The sequence below is a fragment of the Capra hircus genome, chromosome 15 (genome assembly GCF_001704415.2).
Source record: "Capra hircus breed San Clemente chromosome 15, ASM170441v1, whole genome shotgun sequence".
Taxonomy (NCBI): Eukaryota; Metazoa; Chordata; class Mammalia; order Artiodactyla; family Bovidae; genus Capra; species Capra hircus.
The window spans coordinates 30,760,038-30,779,853 of NC_030822.1; the positions used below are offsets into that span (position 1 = coordinate 30,760,038).

Below are 19,816 nucleotides of genomic sequence, written 5' to 3' on the forward strand. Positions count from 1 at the left end.
CTAGGCCCTCACCAGCTGTGATAGTCTTAGGAATGCAGAGTTCCAGATGTGGGACTAGGTGGGGAGATAGCAAGGCACCCAACCAGGCACCCAACCTGGGCCTCCACCTGTTAGACTGTCTGCCTCTGGTCCCATAACTTGAGCTGGGGGCCTGGGCTCAGGCCCAGCGTTAGTGAGGGAGCACCCAGGGCCACCGGCAGGCCAGGGTATCCCCTCAGCTTCCTTGATGGGAGAGTGGGCGGATGGTCTGGCTCTTCCAGCCCCTTACTTACCAACCTCAAAACCAAGGCTTTGCTAGGCACGGGCCCCAGCTGTAGGCTGCCCTTCTGACCTCTTTCCTGCACCCACAGCTCTTCTTACAGCTGGGCAATGCTGCCGGGAACCACTTCTGGGCAGCCAACGTGCCCCCCAGCGAGGCTCTGCAGCCCAACAGCAGCCCCAGTGCCCGGCGGTGCCACCTCGAAGCCAAATACCGCGAGGGCAAGTACCGCCGCTATCACCCACTCTTTGGCAACCAGGAGGAGCTGGACAAGGTCAGGGCACTGGGCCCGTGAGGCCCCCTGAAACTACCCCCATTACTCATGCTCCCATCATTCCTCACACTGTCTCAGCCCAGCTTTCCCACTAGCTAAGAGTAAGGAGTGGTCCTGTAGGGAAACTGATGCCCAGACGGCAGAAGACACTGCCTAAGCCACAGGGACAGTTGGGACAAAGGAGGAGCCAGGCCGGACCCTTGGGCCAAGGCCATGTCCCCAGCATCTGTCTGCCTCCCTCCCTCCCCGATTCCTCTGTCTCCGCACCCTATCCTGCTCCTTCTGAATCCTGCCAAAAGGAGTGAACTTGATGGGGATGCTATTTCCTGTCAGGCTCATGAAAAACAGCTGGCTGCTCCGACCCACCCCCCCCCATCCACACCCCAGTCAAGATGAGGCCCCTCATGGGTCCCCAAGCTCGGGCAGACCCGGAGCCAAGCCCTGTCCCTGGTCTGGCTTGGCCTGAGTGGGAGGTAACCGCCTCTGAAGCAGGGGGCTGCCACTTGTGACCTCTGGTCAACCTTCAGCCCTTCCCCCAAGTAGCCCCACCCAGTCAGGCTCAGTCCGGTTAGAAGCCCAGTGGGAGCCAGGCCTCCACCTCCCAGGAACCCAGGCGTCCAGCCCCCAGCCCAGCCCAGTCTAGCCGCCAGCCAGGAGGGGCGGCAGCTCCCATTGGTTGGGAGGGATGGGCAGGCGGTGAGGAATTCAAATGTGGGAGGAATGAGCTACAAAGCCCCCCCCCCCCTCCTGCCCTTCCTCAAGGCAGAGGGAGCTTGAGATCCTCTAGAGAACAGGCCTGGTGGCTGACGGTCCCAGGGGGCTGTCGGCAGGGTGAGGCCTGGGTGGCTGGGACCCCTGAGGGGATGCCCCTCCCCGCTCGCGCCCTTTGCCCTTTCTTTTCTCCCCTTGTCAGTCTTCCTCCCTTGCTTCTCTTTCACTCTGAGGGTGGGCCCTTGACCTGGGTGGCTCCTTCCTCTTCCTCCCTCGCCCCTGCATGACACTGTCCCACTGGCCCCCACTCGGGCTCGGCCTGACCCTCCCCTCTCCCTCCTGCCAGGCCCTGTGTGCTGCAGTCACCACCTCAGACCTGGCTGAGACCCAGGCGCTCCTGGGCTGTGGGGCTGGGGTCAACTGCTTCTCGGGGGACCCCAAGGCCCCCACGCCCCTGGCTCTTGCCGAGCAGGCGGGACAGACACTGCAGATGGAATTCCTTCGGAACAACCGGACCACAGGTGAGTGGGACTGTTCACCTCAAGGGATGGCACCTCCCTGCTGCCAGGCTCAGGCCCTTGGGAGGGGATGGATGCTGGTTGTTGGGTGCCAGTGGAGGGGTATCGCCCTGTGAGGTCTGGTTCATATACCACTTGAGCTGTCATTGCAGCTTTTCCAGGGGCCCTCGTGCGACAGTGTGTGTGACATTTACATGACTTCTGGGCATTTGTGTCTCTGGCTTCCCCTTCGTACACGTGTCCCTTTGTGTCTCTGTCCCTGCATCTCTCTTTATGTGTTTGTGGGTCCCTCCCTGGCCCACAGTGTGGGACCTCCCGGCAGCGTCCATGAGTCCAGGTCTGTGTGTCTCTGAGCTGCTGTGGCTCTGCTTCCTTGCATCTGGGGGTGTCGAGGGCCTCAGGGTTTGTGTGTGTGTGCAGAGCGTGTCTGTGTTGCTGTGTATGTGGGGGGGTGTACTGCATTTCCTGTGTGCGGAGGGACTCACCCGGGCAGCCTTGTCTGCTGCTCTCTGGGTGGGGCTCTGTTGCAGTTGGGTTGGGTCCCACTTGGCTCCCACTCTCGGGGTAGCGGAGAAGCGGGTGGTGGGGGTGAGCGTCGCTGGTCATGGCCCAGTACTAGCCTCTGGGGCTACATCGCAGGACCAAGGGTGGAGCCCGGCGGCCAGGACTCTGGGCTCAGGGCCATGGGTGGGTGGGGCGCACTGGGCTGGAGGGAGCCCAGGTGTCCGGGAAGGCACAGGAGACCACCCAGCTGGCTTGGGCTTTGGGACCGCTGGGAGCAGGGCTGGAGCCAGGCTGCTTCCTTAGGCTTTGCATTGTCTGAGACAAGCTCCCTCTGGGGATTGTTAGAGAGTTTGCTCCAGGCCCCCCTCATTCTAGTGTGCTGGCCCTGTGCTTCCAACAGGAAGAGCTGGGCTGGAGAGTCAGGGAAGCTCCCTGGAAGGAGAGGTACTGGACCCAGGCCCTGTGAGTGGGACGGAATTTACACAAAGTGGGAAAGGTGGAGAAAGGTTTAGGCAAGATCCGGAATGCGGCAATAGGAGCCCAAGGGTGCTAGTCAGGGAACAGTGTTAGGGAGCAGGGGTGGGTGAGTTGAGTGCCAGCTTAAATACCCAGTCCAGGTTGGGGTGAGGGAGGACTCCCTTGGATAGTGACCAGCCACTCTTTCCCTCCCTTCCCCAAAGAGGCACCTCGGCTGGATTCAGTGAGGCCCCTGGAAAAGCACTACTCAGTTATCCTGCCAACTGTGAGCCACAGCAGCTTCGTCTACAAGACTGCTTCTGCAGGGAAGCTGCTGCAGGACCGCCGGGCCCGGGAAGGTGGGTGCCAGGACCCTGCCCTGGCCATGGCATTCTGGCATGGTGGCAGGGCCAGAGAAGCCAGAGCTGGCCAGGCTGGGGGACCCCCGAGGGCGCAAATGCACTCTGGTCTAGTCACCCTGCAGGGTGTCCTGGGGGTGGTCTAGGGTATACAATGAGTGCTTAATAAATGGGCTGATCCAGTGAGAGTGGAGCATGGCACTGCAGACTGAGTCACTTCCAGAGTTTCCTTGAACTCAAAGAAGCCCTTTATTGAGCGCCTACTAGGTGTGGGCCCTGTGCTGGGGTAGCTGGTATTTGGAGTACTTGGATCCTGGGAAGTTTAAAGACTAAGCTTAAAGCTCTGTCATCTCTCTTCTTAGCCTTCCCTTTGCTCCCATCTCTGAGTACAATCTGAGTACAGTCCTCCCAATTCCTGCAAGGACGCACACATTGGCTGTCCCACCCCATTACCTTGCTGACTCCTCTCCAGCTTTACTGGCCTCCTTGCTGCTTCTTAAACACACACTCACCAGACTGTTTGTACTTGTGGTTCCCTCTGCCCAAAGTGCATTTCCCTAAATATCTGCATGGTTAGTCCCTTACTTAAAAACAGATCTCTTTCAGTGTCAGTCCGTGAAGACTTTATTCCCAGCCACTTAATCCAAAATAGCAAGCCCTTCTTACCCTACTTTCATACTACTTACCTGACCTTAATTTGTGTATTTCTGAGTCTGTTTATGGTTCTCTGTGGGCCTGTGTGCTGCAGGGCTACAGGATGAGGAATGACTGAGGCAGGGCGGGGGTCCTGGAGGAAGCTCAGCCTGGAAGGCAGCCTCTGGGGCACACCGCCCTCAGAGGGCGAATGTCATGTCCTCCTAGACAGGATGAGAGACTCTGCTGTGTGAGCACTGTTGAGGCCGTTGCTCACTGCATCCCTTAGCACCCCCAGAGGAAGCTCTCCAACTCCTAAACAGATTTCTTGGGAACTCTGTGCAGCTCACCACCTCACTGCCTCTGGGGCACTGCCCCTAGTCTGCTTCCCTCTGCTTGGCAATATCATTTATGTAACCGCCTGACTCATCCATTTTTTTTTTTTGCTGTGGATGCCAGGAAGCTCTGAGCCTATGTGATGCTCAGTACTATGAATTATACAAGCCTGTGTGACCTTGACAGTCTGTATTTTTTCCTGCTTTCCTGGTCCAGACTCCCATTTCTGTTTCTTTATGGGATCTTGTCACTCTCCTTAGATCCATTATAGGAGGAAGCAGAGTACAAAGCAGTAGGTCCTGCTGGCAGAGGAGGGTGGGGCACGGGGGTTCCGTTATGGAAGTCTTCCTGGGCATTTGGGTTGGCCTTGAAGGGTGGGAGGGTGTGGGTAAAGGGAATAGGGTGAGCAAAAGCAGGGAGTGTGGGATGTGTATCCATAGTGGTCAGAGAGGTGGCTGGAGAGGTGGGTGGGGCTGGCTTGCTGGGGCTATAGGGAGGAAGATGGGTTTGGGGGAAGCTTGTGAATTAGAGTGAAGAGGACATGAGTCAGATGGGAGTGGGGGCCCAGGGAGAATGCAGTGGTTATGTTCAGGTGAGGGTGGAGAGCTCCCTCATTGTTCCCCTGCCTGTCTTCTCCCCAGAGTTCAGCCGACGCTGGTGTGTGCTTAGCGATGGGGTCCTGAGCTACTATGAGAATGAGCGGGCAGTGACCCCCAACGGGGAGATTCGGGCCAGTGAGATTGTGTGTCTTGCAGTGCCCACTCCTGACACCCATGGGTGAGCACCCCTGGGCAGAATCACAGACTGTTACTGATGTAAGGTCCAACCCTCCATTGGGGAGATTGGGAAACAGGCCCAGAGATGGGTGGGATCTCCCTGGGGTCACACAGCAAGCTGGTGCTATGCAAGGGCTAAACCAGGTCTCCTGAGGCCCTAACCTCTTACGGGACCAGGGAAGGGTAGTCACAGGGGCAGTGGGTGGAGGTGGGCCAGTGCTTGGCAGAGTGGGCCTGAATCCTGGCCTGTGTATCAACAGTTTTGAGCACACCTTTGAGGTGTACACAGAAGGAGAGCGGCTATACCTGTTTGGGCTGGAGAGTGCAGAGCTGGCTCGTGAGTGGGTCAAGTGCATTGCCAAGGTGGGCCTGGGTTAAGCAGGCGGGTGTGGGGGGAGTCTGTCAGGGTGCTGGGTAGAACCCCCGGCTTTCCCACTTTATGGATCAGGGCTGGATGGAAGGCAGAAGACACAGGACCCAGGGCCAGATGTAATTTGCAGCCCCTTGGGGACGGGGGGGAGGGGGCAGTCAGGAGACCTAGCTCAACTCTGTGGAAGCAGGGCCGTGGGCCAGAGCTCCCTAGATGCTCAGTATATGTTTAATAATGAGTCAGAGTCATCCTGAGATGGACAGTGCTGCCCCTAGTGGAGCGAGCACCTTGTCCTGGAGGAAGGAGGCAGGGAGGCTGTAGAGGAGAGCTCTGCCCTGGGGACTAGAATCAGGTACCCTCTAGGGTCCCTGTGTTTTGAGGGCCTGTGACTCTCATTCTCCGGTTCATTGGTCAGTCATCTGGGGGCCTCCTGAGGGTCAGTCCTCAGAGCCCTGGGGACCTGGATGAACCAGTCATGGTCCCAGCTCCTCAGTGGCTCGCAGGCTGGTAGAAGAGACAGATGGGTCAAACAGCAGAAACTGTAATTGGTACTACAACAGAGGGCAAGAATGCCTTGGTGCCCCAGAGAAGGGACATCCCTGATGGTGTCTGGGAAGGCATACCAGAGGTGGGCATATCTGAATGGTATGAAATGGGGCATGATACCCACGTTAGTTCACTGCACTGCGTGGAAAATCGGTACATGCCCACAAGCCAAACAGTTGGGGTATCCCAGGTGGGCAGTGCTGTTGGCTGATACAGTCTCCCTGGCCGTCTCCACTGTCCCTGGCCTCCCCACCAGGCGTTCGTGCCTCCCCTGGCTGAGGATCTGCTGGCTCGGGACTTTGAGAGGCTTGGACGCCTTCCCTACAAAGCTGGCCTGAGCCTACAGCAGGCGCAGGAGGGCTGGTTTGCCCTCACCGGCTCCGAGCTCTACGCTGTCTTCCCGGAGGGGCCCTGTGAGGAGCCGCTGCAGCTTCGGAAATTACAGGAGCTTTGTGCGTACACCTGGACCTGGGCCCCAATCTCCAGGGCACCCTATCCTCGGTTCCCAGGCCCCAGCCCCTCTCCTTAAGTCTGAACTCTACCCTAACCTGGCCAGAAGGAGCAGCCTGCCTGCTCATGTCCTCTCCTGTCCTTGGGATGCATCTCAGCCACCCCATGGATTGGTGGGTGGGTCCCAGGGGTTTGTGGACCCAGAGAGCTTCGGGAGGGAGCAGATTAGGGACCATGAACGAGGCCTGGACCTCACCTCAACTGGCTTCTCCACAGCCGTCCAGGGGGACAGCGAGAACCAGGTGCTGGTGCTGGTGGAGCGACGGAGGTGAGCCTTGGCTTCCTGAAGGGGCTCTGAGAAGCCTGGGCAGTCTGACAGGCCTGGGAGGGGTAGGACAGGTGGGGGGGTCCCCCAAGTGACTGACTTCCTGGCCCAGGACGCTGTACATCCAAGGGGAGCGGCGGCTGGACTTCATGGGCTGGCTAGGGGCCATCCAGAAAGCAGCGGCCAGCTCTGGGGACACGTTGTCAGAGCAACAGCTGGGAGATTCGGATATCCCGGTGATTGTGTACCGCTGTGTGGACTACATCACACAGTGCGGTGAGCTCTGCTTTCTGGCACAGGCCCCGCCCCGCCCCGCCCCGCCCCCGCCCCGCCCCGCCCCGCCCCGCCCCGCCCCTCCTAGAGAGACTCACCTCCTGCCCAGAGCCTCGCCTTCCTGGGATCTCCCTGAAAGCCTCGAGGCCCGCCCCTTGACCAATGCCCATAGCCCCTCGTGTTTGGCCACGCCCCATCTCAGCCACGCCCCCAACTGAGCCCCACCCTTCTCCAGGCCTGACCTCGGAGGGCATCTACCGCAAGTGTGGGCAGACATCAAAGACACTAAGGCTGCTGGAGAGCCTACGGTTGGACGCTCGCTCTGTGCGCCTCAAGGAGGGCGAGCAGCACGTGGACGACGTCTCTTCAGCACTCAAGCGCTTCTTGCGAGATCTTCCCGATGGGCTCTTCACTCGAGTCCAGCGCCTGGCCTGGCTGGAGGCCTCAGGTGGGCCCTGCAGCCCATGCCCAGTCTGAGACCCAGGCCAGTGCTGCTGACTTGTACACTCTGATCTCAGTTTTCCCTGCCCTCCCCTTCATGCGCTTGGGGCTAAGCATACCCCAGCGGTGGACTCTAGTGCCCCTTCCTCCTTGCCTCTCATTCCCATTGTCACTCTGTGCAGAGCTGGGGTCCCTTGGAGTTGGAGAATTCTTTATTTTTGTTACATGGCTGGCCTTATTTGACTTAGAGGTGGGTAGAGAGTGGTATCACCTAGGATGAGGCAGAGTAGCCAGAGGGGTGGGACAGGGAAAGTGGTTACTGGGAGGGATTCCTGACCTGATCCATCTCTCCCCACCCAGAGATTGAGGATGAGGAGGAGAAGGTGTCCAGGTACCGAGAGCTTCTGGCACGTCTGCCCCCAGTCAACCGGGCCACAGTGAAGGCTCTTATCAGCCACTTATACTGGTGAGGAGCAGCACTCCTGGGGGGCTGGGGTGGAAAAGACTCTTCTTCTCCCAACCTGGCTGGCTCTTCTCCCCTGGGAACCAGGTGGGTCTGGGAACTGAGTGTTGCCTTATGATGTGCCCTGGTCTTGGACACTTTGGCTCCCAGCTTGCTTCCTTCAGGGTGGGAGAGTAGAGGTTTCAGCTAGCAGCCACATCTCTCACGTTCCCAGCCTTGCTTCTCCCTGGGACCCAAGACTTGGTCAGAAAGGCTGTTCCCTCTTCCTCTTAACTAGTGGTCCTCTCTGATTGGGACCTACCCTGGCTTCACTCCAGGAGCCATTCATGGACCTGGCAGGAATTAGGAAGGTGAGGTAGGGAAGTCCTGGGTTAGACCCCTCATTCAAGGCTTCCGTCCTTCTGTGTCCAGTGTCCAGTGCTTCTCAGACACGAACCAGATGAACACACACAACCTGGCTATTGTGTTTGGGCCCACGCTCTTCCAGACAGATGGGCAGGACTACAAGGCCGGCCGTGTGGTGGAAGACCTCATCAGCCACTACGTGGTGGTGTTCAGTGTGCGTTCCCTAGCCGGTGGGCAGCAGCGGGCAGCATTCAGCCTCACAGGCGACAGTGACCGTCTGTCCCTGTCCCTTCCCCCTTCACAGGTGGACGAGGAGGAGCTGAGGAAGCAGCGGGAGGAGGTCACTGCCATCGTGAAGATGCGTGTGGCTGGCACTGCCAGTGGGACCCAGGTGAAGGGCAGGGCCTGGGGTGGGGGGCTCGGGCCAGGCACCTGCACCCACTTCCTAGGCTTCCTGCTGAGCCCTGTCTCCCCACAGCATGCTGGTGACTTTATTTGTACCGTGTACCTAGAGGAGAAGAAGGCGGAGGCGGAGCAACATGTCAAGGTGGGGACCAGGGACCGAGAGGCCAGGGGGCTAGGAGAGTCAGGCTGGACCAGGCACAGGCTCCGATGACCAGGGAGCATGGCTTCCACCCCCAGGGGGGCCCTGGTTTGGGACCTGTATCAGGCCAGTGCCAGGGCCTGTCTCTTTCCCCTGTCACCAGTCAGGACCACTCAGAGACAGCCTCCTACATCCCAGTACTCCAGAGGACGCTGAGAGGGTTGGCTCACAGCCACACAGCAAGGTTGTGACAGAGTCGGGGCTGGGGGCTGGGTAGGCTGATCTCCTCCTCCTCCTCCTGGGTCCCTGCAGATCCCAGCATCCATGACCGCAGAGGAGCTTACCTTGGAGATCCTGGATCGCAGGAATGTGGGCATCAGGGAGAAGGACTATTGGACCTGCTTCGAGGTCAATGAGAGGGAGGAGGCAGGTGCGTGACCAGCAGGACTGGTGCAGGAAGTGGGGCAGCCCCAGTCTGTCATCCTCTATCCCAGTTTGGTGATACTGGTGGCAAGGGGGGTTTTGGGTGATGGATGTTGCTGTCAAATTGTGACCTCAGTGATGGTGGTGAAAGTGTGCTGGTGGGGGTTCAGGTGGCAGCTATAACAAGGAGTAGATCGTCAGCTATGGCACTTTTGCTAGTGTTAATGAGACTAGTGTTGCTTGCGACGGTGGAGATGCTGAATTTGATAATGGGATTGTGAGTGACAGCGTGGGTGGTGATAAGCATGCTGGAGAAATGGGGTGCGGTGCTGGTGATGGTGTTGTTAAGGGGCCAGGGTGGTGCAGGGGGGTGATGATGGCATTTTAGGGTGAAGGATGGTCTCAGTGGCAGTGGAGGTGGAGGGCGTATCTGTTCATTTGTTTTAGTATTGTTTGTTGAGTGCCAGGCAGTCGGCAGGAGAGTCGGGCACATAGTCCCTTCCCTCACAGGGGTTACTCTAGTATGGAATAGAGATACTGATCCTGTGATCACACCCATAAACGCACAACTGCAGCTGTGTTAACTTCTGTGAAAGAAAGGGCCATAATGCCACCAGAGCTTATAACAAGGTCTCTGGCTTTGGAGTCCCTGGACTAGGAGGTTAGGGAAGAGTAGGGGTTACTTGGCGAAGAAGAGAGGAACGTACTTCCAGGCAGTGGGGCAGCGTGGACAAAGGCCCTGTGGTGGCCAGGGGCACTATCCTTTTAAGGAGCTTGAGATAAGGGCAGTGAGGTCTGAAGCACGGGGTGGGGCTGAAGATGGAGGCGGAGGCCGCGCTCATGGCCTGACAACAACACAAGGCCATTGAAGAGTTAGTGGTTGGGAGCTGGAAAAGATTCCTCCTTACTGCTGGGTAGAGGGACGCGGAGAGGGGGATGAGCGCCCATGGCAGGGACTGCGTCAGAGGCCACACCATTCTTCCAGGAAGATGGTGTCATGTGCCAGGGTGGCTGCAAGGAGCTGGAAAGGAGCAGAGAGATTCGACACATTGCAGGCTGAGAGGGAGGAGAGTTTATTTCCGGCTTGAGTAGCCTGGTGGGCGGTGCTCTTTGCCCTGATGAGGACGCACAGGAAAGATCACCAGCTTGGTTTTGAATGTGGTAGGTTGGAGCAGATTTGGTCCTGCCCAGATGTGTCAGGAGTGGTCAGGGAGCCATGTGGCACTAGGAGGCAGAGGCAGCGGGCGGCGCCGTTCGCCACATAGGTGATGTGTGTCCATGGGCCAGCTCTCAGTGCTGTCCGGCCTTGTGGCCCCAGTGAGCAAGTGTCCTCTCCCCAGAGCGCCCCCTGCACTTTGCGGAGAAGGTGCTTCCCATCCTGCATGGGCTGGGCACAGACAGCTACCTGGTGGTGAAGAAGCACCAGTCCATGGAGGCCATGCTGCTGTACCTAGGTAGGTGGTGTCCCTGGGTGGGAGGCGCCTGCGGGGCTGGGAAGCTGGGAAGCCTGGCTGGGGGGTCCCTCCATCTAGACCCGGAGCAGGGTATGGTGGAGCCAGGCAGGAGAGGCTCAGGCAGCAAGTACCAGGGGGACAGGCCTCTTCAGAGGCTAGGGCAGGACAGGGCAGTTTCCTTCATTGGGGGACCCTGCCCCGGGTGTCTGTGTCCACGGGTGGGCACAACCTGTGCCACTCCACTCCTCCCCCAGCCAGCCACGTGGGCGAGACCAAGCACGGCATGATGAAGTTCCGAGAGGACCGCAGCCTCCTGGGCCTGGGCCTGCCCACAGGTGGCTTCCACGATCGCTACTTCATCCTCAACAGCAGCTGCCTGCGGCTCTATAAGGAGGTCCGGGTACGTGACCCTGCTGGGTCCTGCCCTGCAGTGGGCACCTGCACCCACGCGTGCTTGGGCGCCCAGGCTCCAGTGTCCCCCTGGGCCTGATGGCGGGAGCATCCCCATCGTGGGGTCTTGATACGGCACAGCACTGGTTGTGGGGAGCTGTGGACTCTCAGAGACCCTCCCGCTGTGGCTCTGGCTTTGCCCTGGGGCCCTCCAGGCCCTGGTACCTGAATGCCGTTACGTCAGGCATGTGCTATCCCCCCGTGCCTGGTCATGTCACCCAAAAGAACCTGCTGTGTGGTGACAGCCCCAAGTTGTGGCCTGTGCATGCCTTGTTGCTTCATAGGCCGTACCCACTCCCGGCCCATGCTGTGCCCACTCTATGCCCACTCTGTGCCCACGCTGTCCACGTCAGATGTCCTCCCTGACCAGACACCATCTCCATCCCAGTGCCTCCCCCTCATCTTTTGCACATACGAGCCACATCCCGCCACACACCAGTACACACACCGTCCTAGCCCTGGGTCTCCTTCGTCCGTAACCCTGATCCTCTATCAAACAGAGCCAGAGGCCATGGAGCGGGGCCCCTGAGACCGTGAGTAGCTCCGGGTCAACTGCCAGCTGCCTTACACCGCCTGGGGGCCAGATGAGCCTGGTGGGAGCACAGGGTCACAGCCAGAGCTCCTGGCCATCTCCAGGCATGGTTTCTTGGCCTCTACCCAGGGGCTGTGCCCTAGGCTCCTGCTCTTTTCATCACCAGCCAGCCCTGTCCCAGAGTCCTTCGCCAGGGTCCCCCATCAGTGCTTTCAAATTCTCCAAAGGACTCAGCTGTGGAGCCAGTTAGTGGAGGCCCATAGGAGCCACCCTCCTTCCAACCTTGGAGAGAGTTCCAGTGCTATTTAGAACATCATTGTTACTTTCCGTATCCTAAAACACAGGAGCAGGACTACAGAAGCTTGTGGTATGTTCCCCAGTGGTAGCTGGTTGCCAGCCTGTGTTTACATACCCTGAGAGAGGGAAGCTCAGCCTCCCCTCCTGGGGGCTGCCCTATCCCTAGAATGATACTCCTGTCTGGGAGAAAGCCCTTGCTTAGCTTCAGCTGAGACCTGCCTCCCGCAATACCCCTGTGGATCCCAGCTGTGCCTTGGGTACCGCAGAGTGCAGATCCTCTGTGGAGACGGTCAGCAGAAACATGTTTCTACGCCCAGGGGCCCAGCCTGAGCTCCTGCCAGCGTCTCCTGAGGACGTCTGAAGAGGCCTGGCTGCCATGGAGGAAGCAGAGCAGATAGCAGGCCCCTCGCTTCCCTCTCTCTGCTCACTGCATCTCTGTTAATGCAGCCTGCGCTCCTGCTGACCCTTGAGGGGAATGCCTCCTCTTCGCCCCTTTGCCTCCCTTTGTCATCATCGTCACATCCTTACCTCTGGGCCTTACTCCTCTAGTTAGTCCCCCTTGGTTCTGGGATGCCTTTTTCCTGGCTCCCTCCCTCTAGGGACTGTTTGTGTGTGGACAGAGAGCAGGTGCCTCAGGTGTTGAGGCACCTGAAGGAGCATCGGCATCTGCTAATCCCTTGACGTGGAGGAGGGAAGGCGGGAGAGCTAGAAAGAGGAAGCAGATCTAATGTCTGTGGAGCCAGGCTTTGTGTCCAGCCTTTCCTGTACTGGGACATGCAATCTCCCTGCTGTCCTGTGGGGAGGGGCATTGTCCCTACTTCACAGGGAGAGAGCAGGCTTCAAGTGCTTTGTCTAAGGCCATCTCTAGGCGGTAGACTGGGTTTCGAATCCAGACTTGTAAGTCTCAGTCAGAGCTCTAGCTTTCTACCCCTTGAAGTACAGGGGCAAAGGCCTCGGCAGCGAGGGCTGGTCAGAGTGGGCCCTGGCGGTGCAGTCCCGGGGCAGCCAGCACCAGTCTCATAGGAGCCAGTGAGCTGCTTGTAATCCTGGTATTTGCTAGTGTGTGGGGCAACAGGGAAGACTTGAATTTGGAACAACCCCGGGCAGTTCAAGATAGGTGAAGACCCAAGCCTCATCCTGGGGTCTCCCGTTGTTAAAGACCCTGAGGCACCTGGAAAGGTACATTCTAGAAAGATCTGGGTTCTTGCAGAGGTCTTTGAGCTTCGTTCCGTGTCAGTGACCTTATACTCGGAAATGCTGGGAAGATAAGCTGCTTGATCATAAGGTCCCATTGGCTGATGCGCCCCTTGCACCCCAGAGCCCCCTCGGCCTCCCTGTCTTGGCCACGCTCATGTCACACACCTGCCATGCATACACCACGCGCACCAGCACCTGAGGCTTGGGGGTGGTGGTGTTCTGACGTTCACAGAGCCGCAGCCTGGCCTGAACTCCTTCATCCCCGCAGTTTTCTCCTCGCCCTGCTCTGCCCACTCTTGGTTCACCTTATTCCTTGCTTTTAGTCCTCTTCCCTTCACACCCGCAGCCTGACTTCTTGAAGCCCTCTGCCTGCGTTTCATTCCCAGCCTTTTTCCTTCTGTACCTGCAGCCCAGCTTCCCCCGCATCCTTTCTCCGGTCATGCCGGGAGCCGGATGTTTTCCATGCCGACAGCCTACGTTATCTTAGGACCTCTGTCTCAGTCTTTCCATTCCCGCTGCCTGGTTTCTTCCAGCCTCAGTCTGGTTTTGTCAGTGCTCCCAGCCTTGGATCCTCCCTGCTTGCACATAGGCATCTCCCCTACTGTATTCTTCTCACACCTGTTCCTCTCGTATCCACAGCCTGATTTCCCTTCCCTCCACCCAGTTCGGTTTCCTCCCTGCCCGCAGCCCCGCTTGTCCCTGGCCCTCTTGGGCACCATTGTCCTGCTACATGCCGGAGATATAGGGCTCCCCCAGAGGCTTGGTCATTAGGGGGACTAGGGGTGAAAGCAGGATGAAGGTTCCTAATAAGCCCCTCCTAAACCACAACCCTGTCACAGGGCCAAAGTCTCCACTGATCCCTAGTCAGCCCACCGTATCATGACCTCACAAGGAAGTCCACCAATTCCCAAAACGCTCCTGCTTCCTGCCCATCCCCTAGGTCCCCTCTTTTATGTTCCTGCTGAGGAGCCATGCCTAGGGGTGGGGCTGGGAGCAATGGTGGGGAACAGAGCAGAGGTGGCTCAACTTTGGACCCCCAGTTTCGGTTGTAAGTGAGTCCCCCCTCCCCTGCCATCCACCCTGGTGTCCCTGCTGGTACCAGGGTTGCCTGGTGGGGGCAGGGCTTCGAGCAAGTGGCTCCCAGAGCAGGAGGAAGGCTTATCAGCTTGACCTCTAACTAACTGCTTCCCTGGAGGTCATTGCTCCCATTCTGCCTCGGAGCCAGCCTGCTTTTTCCAAGCCCAGACCCATATGCAGAGGCGGGGACCAGAGGTGAGCACGCCGGTGATCTGGTGCCCCTCCCCAGTACATTGGTCTGCTGCTTCCTGACCTAGACCATCGGGAAGTTCTTCCTGTGGTCTGCCGAACAGCCGTTCTGCTTAGCTTGAGTCATTAGCCTTCACTTCGTGGGATCAAAGAATCAGTAACTGCTCACCCCGCAAGCCTTCTGTTCACACAGTCAACCCTGGAGCCTCCGCAGGGCAGGGAGGGGTGAGGAATAAATGACCTGAGACAGACGGACACAAGCAGCCAGCTGAGGTGCCCAGCTTGCACACGCCCATTTAGTTCGGGGCCAGAGGGCGATGTGTGCGTGCAGATGTGTCCCTCTGCGGATGAGCTGGATCAGCTGCTGCTGCGCGTCAGTTCTCATTTGCAGGGCAGCAGGGAGGGACTGGCGGTCACTGCTGTGGACAGCTGCCCCGGGGACTGAGGGTTGACTGTCTGATGCTGCTGCAGGGAGAGAGGCCTGGGGCTCTGTTGGGCTGGATTGTGATCAGGGAGGGCTTTATTAGGAAGGCTTCCCAGAGGAGGGCCCCTGTGCTGGGATACGGAGGGGCTGGGAGAACGGGATGGGAGGCACCCAGTTGGAAGACCTGCCCCAGTGCCCACCCCGACTGGCTGAAGTGCCCACTCCCTCTGCCCTCCCCTACCCAGAGTCACCGGCCTGAGAAGGAGTGGCCTGTCAGGAGTCTCAAAGTCTACCTGGGAGTGAAGAAGAAACTTCGGCCGCCCACCTGGTGAGCTGGGGAAGTGGGTCTGTGCAGCTCAGAACTGACGGGGGAGACTTGGCTGAGGGCTGTGAACTTGATAGGAGCTGGTTCAGTAGTTCTAAAGGTGTGATCTCCTAAACCAGCGGCATCAGCATCACCTGGAAACGTGTTAGAAACCCAAATTCTCCGGCACCATCCCAGCCGTGCTAAATGATGGATTCTAGGGGTGGGGACAGCAGTCTGGGCTGTTACAAGCCATCTTGGGAATTCTGATGCTTGCTCACGTCTAAGAACCATTGGCCTGGATGGAAATCCAGTTAGTCACTGAGTAACTTTGGGACCTCTGTGTGCCTCACTTCCCACATCTGTAGAATGGGAAAAATAATGGCACGCCTGTTCCAAAAGCTGGTTGTGTTTCTTCTTCTTTTTTTAAATTGAAATATAGATGAGATGGTTGTATGTTTTAAAAGTTGAAAAGCGATGCACAGCCACTACCGTTGTTATTAATTGCAGTCACTTGACTTGGGTTTCTGGCATTCTCCTCTTAGCCCCTGGATGTGCCTGCTTGTCTCTGGGGGATAGGGCTCGGGGATAGGGAGCCAAGGCCCTGGGAGGCTGTGAGAGGAGGAAACAGAGGCTGGGGTGTGCTGTGCCTGCCGAAGGCCCTGAACTCTGCCCCCAGCCCTTGTCCAGGCTGCTGGGCTGTGAGGCCTCTCCGGGTTGTCAAGTGACCCCACCTGCTCTTTCTCTGCAGCTGGGGCTTCACGGTGATACACGAGACGGAGAAACACGAGAAGCAGCAGTGGTGAGCAAGGGTCCCAGGCCGAGGAGAGGTGGTAGCACGTCCCCTTGGACTGGGTCCCCTCACTGTCCAGGTCTGGGCCCTGCCCCTGAGACCCTGGGCAGGGGAGCAGGGTAGGATGTCCCTGCTCAGCCGGGCCGGCCCTGATGGTGTCCAGATCTGTGCCCCACCCTGCAGGTACCTGTGCTGTGAGACACAGATGGAGCTCCGGGAGTGGCTCGCCACCTTCCTCTTCGTGCAGGTACCAGGCGCGGGGTGCAGGGCTGGGAGTGGAGTCCCAGAAGGCCTCCGTTACAGAGCATGTGTATGTGTGTGCTGCTTCACTGTTCAGGCCACCGATTGCTTCAGGATTTTGAATTGCTTTTAAGGCATTTGTATGTTCGTTCTCTTATAAACCCTTCCTGGCACCTGCTGTGATCCAGCCTGGAGCCAGGCATGCTAGAGACAGAGGGTGCGGGCCCCTGCCCTCGGGCACTCACTCCTCACTGGAAAGGAAAACAGATCCAGAAGGGACCTGTTAGAGCTGAGCGCTTCAGTGACAGGGAAGCCAGAGACACTACCTCGTGGCGGTGGTGGCAGGGTGGGAAAGGTAGCAGGAGAGGGTATCATGGAAGTGGAATCTTTGGGGATCAGGGAGTGGTCCCCAAGCAAAGGTAGGGGCAGGGGGGATTCTAGGCCAAGGAAACAGTTTGCTCACAGGCATGGCAGGACTGTCCGAGAGGGCATAAAGGGAGAAGCCTAGGAGTGCTAGACATTGGTACTGAAAAGGGAGCTGGGAGTAAAATCTCAGTCTTGAAGGCCATGCCAAGAAAGCTGAACTTGTCAGGCGGCAATTCTAAGGGAGACTTTTTAAGCAAGAGTGGTGTGCAGGGTTGCATCTGAGAGGAGGGTTCATTGTGGGTGCGGCTTGTAGGGAAGGATGGACTGAGGGCTGAGCCTGGAGGTGAGGGGTCCCGTGAGGTGGCTGCTGCAGGGGCTATGTGGGAGCAGGTTGGAGAGGACTTGAATCCAGAACAGGGCTAGAGGGGTGGGCTGGAAAACAGGTGTGTTTTTATTTTTGTTTTGGCTTCACGGCATGTGGGATCTTAGTTCCCTGCTGCTGCTACTGCTGCTAAAGTCATTTCAGTCGTGGCCGACTCTGTGCAACCCCATAGACGGCAGCCCACCAGGCTCCCCTGTCCCTGGGATTCTCCAGGCAAGAACACTGGAGTGGGTTGCCATTTCTTTCTCCAATGCATGAAAGTGAAAAGTGAAAGTGAAGTCGCTCAGTCGTGTCCGACCCTCAGTGACCCCATGGACTGCAGCCTTCTAGACTCCTCCGTCCATGGGATTTTCCAGGCAAGAGTACTGGAGTGGGGTGCCATTGCCTTCTCCGCTTAGTTCCCTGACCAGGGATCAAACCCTACATTGGGAGTACAGAGTCCACTGGACCACCGGGGAAGTCCCCAAACAGGTTTTTTAAATGAGAACTCAGAATCGTCTGGGGAAAAGGGAGACGAGACTGTACCAGGGCCTCAGGTTGAGCCCTTGTAGCCCTGAGCTTCCTGGTAGTCAGTGTCTAAAGGGGATCAGAGTGGATTCTGTAATTTTCTGGGTTTCTGGTGAAAGGAAGCAGGCTTGTTCCTGTAGAACTGTTTTCTTGGCGCTGCATTCTTGGAGCGGTTTGTTTTGGGGCCTGGAAACGAGAGTTGTTGAGTAACATAATAGGCTGGGCTTTGCCGGAGATACAGTCATGTTCTGTAACAGCTGTTTCTCATATCGGCTGGGATCAAAGCTGAGGGTTTCACCTCAGATCATAGCCGAGGCATTTCTGGGAAGGGTGGGTGGATCCAGAGCCATGTCTGGGCCCGGCGGAAGCCGAGCCCAGGCCCAGCGCCCCTCTTCTCCCCTGCCACCCAGCACGACGGCCTGGTGTGGCCCTCGGAGCCCTCACGCGTGTCCCGGGCAGCGCCTGAGGTCCGGCTGGGCAGCATTTCGCTGATCCCCCTGCGAGGCAGTGAGAATGAGATGCGCCGGAGTGTGGCTGCCTTTTCTGCGGACCCCCTTTCTGTGAGTGGCTCTCCATCCCTGTGTGCAGGTGTCCGGGGACCTGGCTGGCACCCACTTTCTCCCTGACTCACCTTTGTTCCTCCTCTCTGAGTGCCCTCCAGCCCCGTCCGTCAGTCCTCAGTGGGAGCCCTGACAGGCCCCTTGGGTTCACCTGGTTCACCGGAGCACCCTCTATTGCTGGCCCCTGACCCCCTCTTCCCTGTGAGTCTTCACAAACCTGCTCATGGAATCTGGGCTTCTCTGCCTTCCCACAGCTTCTCCGAAACGTCTGAGCCCTGTTGGGACTTCGCCACGCCACCGCTGCCGTGAAGCCTTCCTGGGCAGACGCCCTCATGCCCTGCGTGCCTGGCGTGAGCCAGCAGGGGCCTCCTGAGGAAGCCGCATCCCCACGCCCCTCATCCTGACTGCAGCCTGGGGTTCCCTGGCCAGGACATGGGGGGCCAGGCAGCAGGGTCTGCCTGAGGAGGAATCCCTTACCTGCTCTGTCCAGGTGCTCAGCCCTGCTGGCCTGCTCCCCCACAGGGTCACCCACCCTGACTTTGGAGGGGTTGGAAAGATGGGTGTCTGTCAGGAACCCTGGCAGGCTGCCGTCCTTTCAGAGGCTCGAGGCCCTGAGGGCCCCGCTGGAAGGGAGCCCACCCTTTGACCACAAACTCCAGAACAGCCGAAAGCGGATGCTCTGAAGGAACACTCAGCTGGGGTGGGGAGGGAGCTCTGGGTAAATGTGTACAGGGCTGAGAACTGGACTTGGGGGACTTGAGCCCCTCTTCTAGTCTGGGCTTACTGGGAGGGCCCAGGCTGCCCGCGCCCCTTCCCCACTTTGGGGACCTTTTGATAATATAAATATATCTGTATATTTTATCCCCTGGTGCTGAGGCCTCTAATTGGTTGGGGGTTTCCGGTGTCCCAGGGTAAGAGGGGCCAGGAGGTCCAGAGGTGAATGCCTTGTGCCCTGAAGCTGGGGACCTGGCTCTGCTCCCTCCAGACCCTCCCCTGTTCAGACACTGTTCACCTGCCCCAGGCAGAGCCCCGGCCAGGCTCCAGGCCACCCTCATTGTACTCCTGTGCAGCCAGGATGGGAATTGCGGGTCCTGACTCTGGCCAGGACAGACCCCAGCTGGACTCGCCCTGCTGCAGTCTGATTCCTAGCCAGGGGCTGGGTGTGTGAGACACAAGGTCACAGGCACCAGAGCTATATTAGGAAGAAGGGCCTCAGGTTACCCTGGGCTTCTGTGCATACCCCTCTAGAGGTGCCCTGCCTTGGACCAGGAAGCTGCCCTCACTGGACACTGCCTGGCCATCTCCAAGAAGACAAGGCCCTGGCAAGTGGGGTGCAGAGACGAATTTGGGACTCCCTGGGAAGGTGCCAGACACCACATTCCTGCCTCTGCCTAAAGCCTCATTACCAGCCTCTCTCCGGGGACCAGCGGGCAGACAGGCTGACCTCCCAGCCTAAGCCACTGGGGCTGGGCAAAGTGGGTGGGGGTGGGTCGATCACATGACTTCTAACTGATCCGGTTCAGTGGGGAGGCCTGGGTGAGGAGGGGGGTCTTGGGGACCTGGACTCCAGGCTTCTTGTTCCTGTCTCTTGGGAAGGGAAAGTGGATGCCAGACTGAAATAGGTTCTCTGGCAACTTTTGTCCTAGGTAGGCTGCTCCAGACCAAGCTGGCCATCCTACCAGCAGCTAAGATAAGACCCTTGTCCAAGTGCTTGGGGGCTGGAATTCTTCCCTGGATCTGACCTTGGACTGAGCAGCTAGCCCTGTGGCCCAGAGAAAGGGTGGGTGAGACGAGGCACTCCCCTGCTAGGCTGCCAAGTGTCATTTACCCCAGCTTAGGGGCGGACAGGCTGCAGTGACTGCACTGGGCCACCAGAGGGCAGCCATGGACAACTCAACACTGCTGGTCCCAGCACAGGCTCTGGAAGGCCCCCTTGTGGCTGTCCTCTGTTGGAGTGTCCTGTGGGACCTGGCCCTGCCTTTGACCATAGGGCTGGTGATGTTCTGGAAGGCAGCACAATGGAGGAAGTGCTTTGGAC

General features: G+C 58.4%; 1 protein-coding gene across 7 annotated transcripts in view; it reads left to right on the forward strand.

The window, feature by feature from the left end:
* The window catches only part of ARAP1 (ArfGAP with RhoGAP domain, ankyrin repeat and PH domain 1), a 61,907-nt gene extending 43,268 nt beyond the window's left edge, over nucleotides 1-18,639 (forward strand). For 4 of the 7 annotated variants that reach the window (XM_018059391.1, XM_018059392.1, XM_018059395.1 and 1 more), the window contains 22 exons: nucleotides 351-533; nucleotides 1,591-1,765; nucleotides 2,947-3,081; nucleotides 4,692-4,827; nucleotides 5,087-5,189; nucleotides 5,999-6,194; nucleotides 6,469-6,520; nucleotides 6,630-6,793; nucleotides 7,026-7,238; nucleotides 7,592-7,697; nucleotides 8,106-8,253; nucleotides 8,344-8,430; nucleotides 8,518-8,586; nucleotides 8,896-9,013; nucleotides 10,347-10,460; nucleotides 10,715-10,860; nucleotides 11,411-11,443; nucleotides 14,872-14,954; nucleotides 15,682-15,732; nucleotides 15,907-15,970; nucleotides 17,629-17,778; nucleotides 18,033-18,639. In XM_018059391.1, the coding sequence (XP_017914880.1) occupies nucleotides 351-533; nucleotides 1,591-1,765; nucleotides 2,947-3,081; nucleotides 4,692-4,827; nucleotides 5,087-5,189; nucleotides 5,999-6,194; nucleotides 6,469-6,520; nucleotides 6,630-6,793; nucleotides 7,026-7,238; nucleotides 7,592-7,697; nucleotides 8,106-8,253; nucleotides 8,344-8,430; nucleotides 8,518-8,586; nucleotides 8,896-9,013; nucleotides 10,347-10,460; nucleotides 10,715-10,860; nucleotides 11,411-11,443; nucleotides 14,872-14,954; nucleotides 15,682-15,732; nucleotides 15,907-15,970; nucleotides 17,629-17,778; nucleotides 18,033-18,050 (2,544 nt within the window). In that variant the 3' untranslated portion in view covers nucleotides 18,051-18,639. The remainder of the gene's footprint in view (nucleotides 1-350; nucleotides 534-1,590; nucleotides 1,766-2,946; nucleotides 3,082-4,691; nucleotides 4,828-5,086; nucleotides 5,190-5,998; nucleotides 6,195-6,468; nucleotides 6,521-6,629; nucleotides 6,794-7,025; nucleotides 7,239-7,591; nucleotides 7,698-8,105; nucleotides 8,254-8,343; nucleotides 8,431-8,517; nucleotides 8,587-8,895; nucleotides 9,014-10,346; nucleotides 10,461-10,714; nucleotides 10,861-11,410; nucleotides 11,444-14,871; nucleotides 14,955-15,681; nucleotides 15,733-15,906; nucleotides 15,971-17,628; nucleotides 17,779-18,032) is intronic. The other 3 variants (XM_018059393.1, XM_018059394.1, XM_018059396.1) reach the window with 1 other exon arrangement.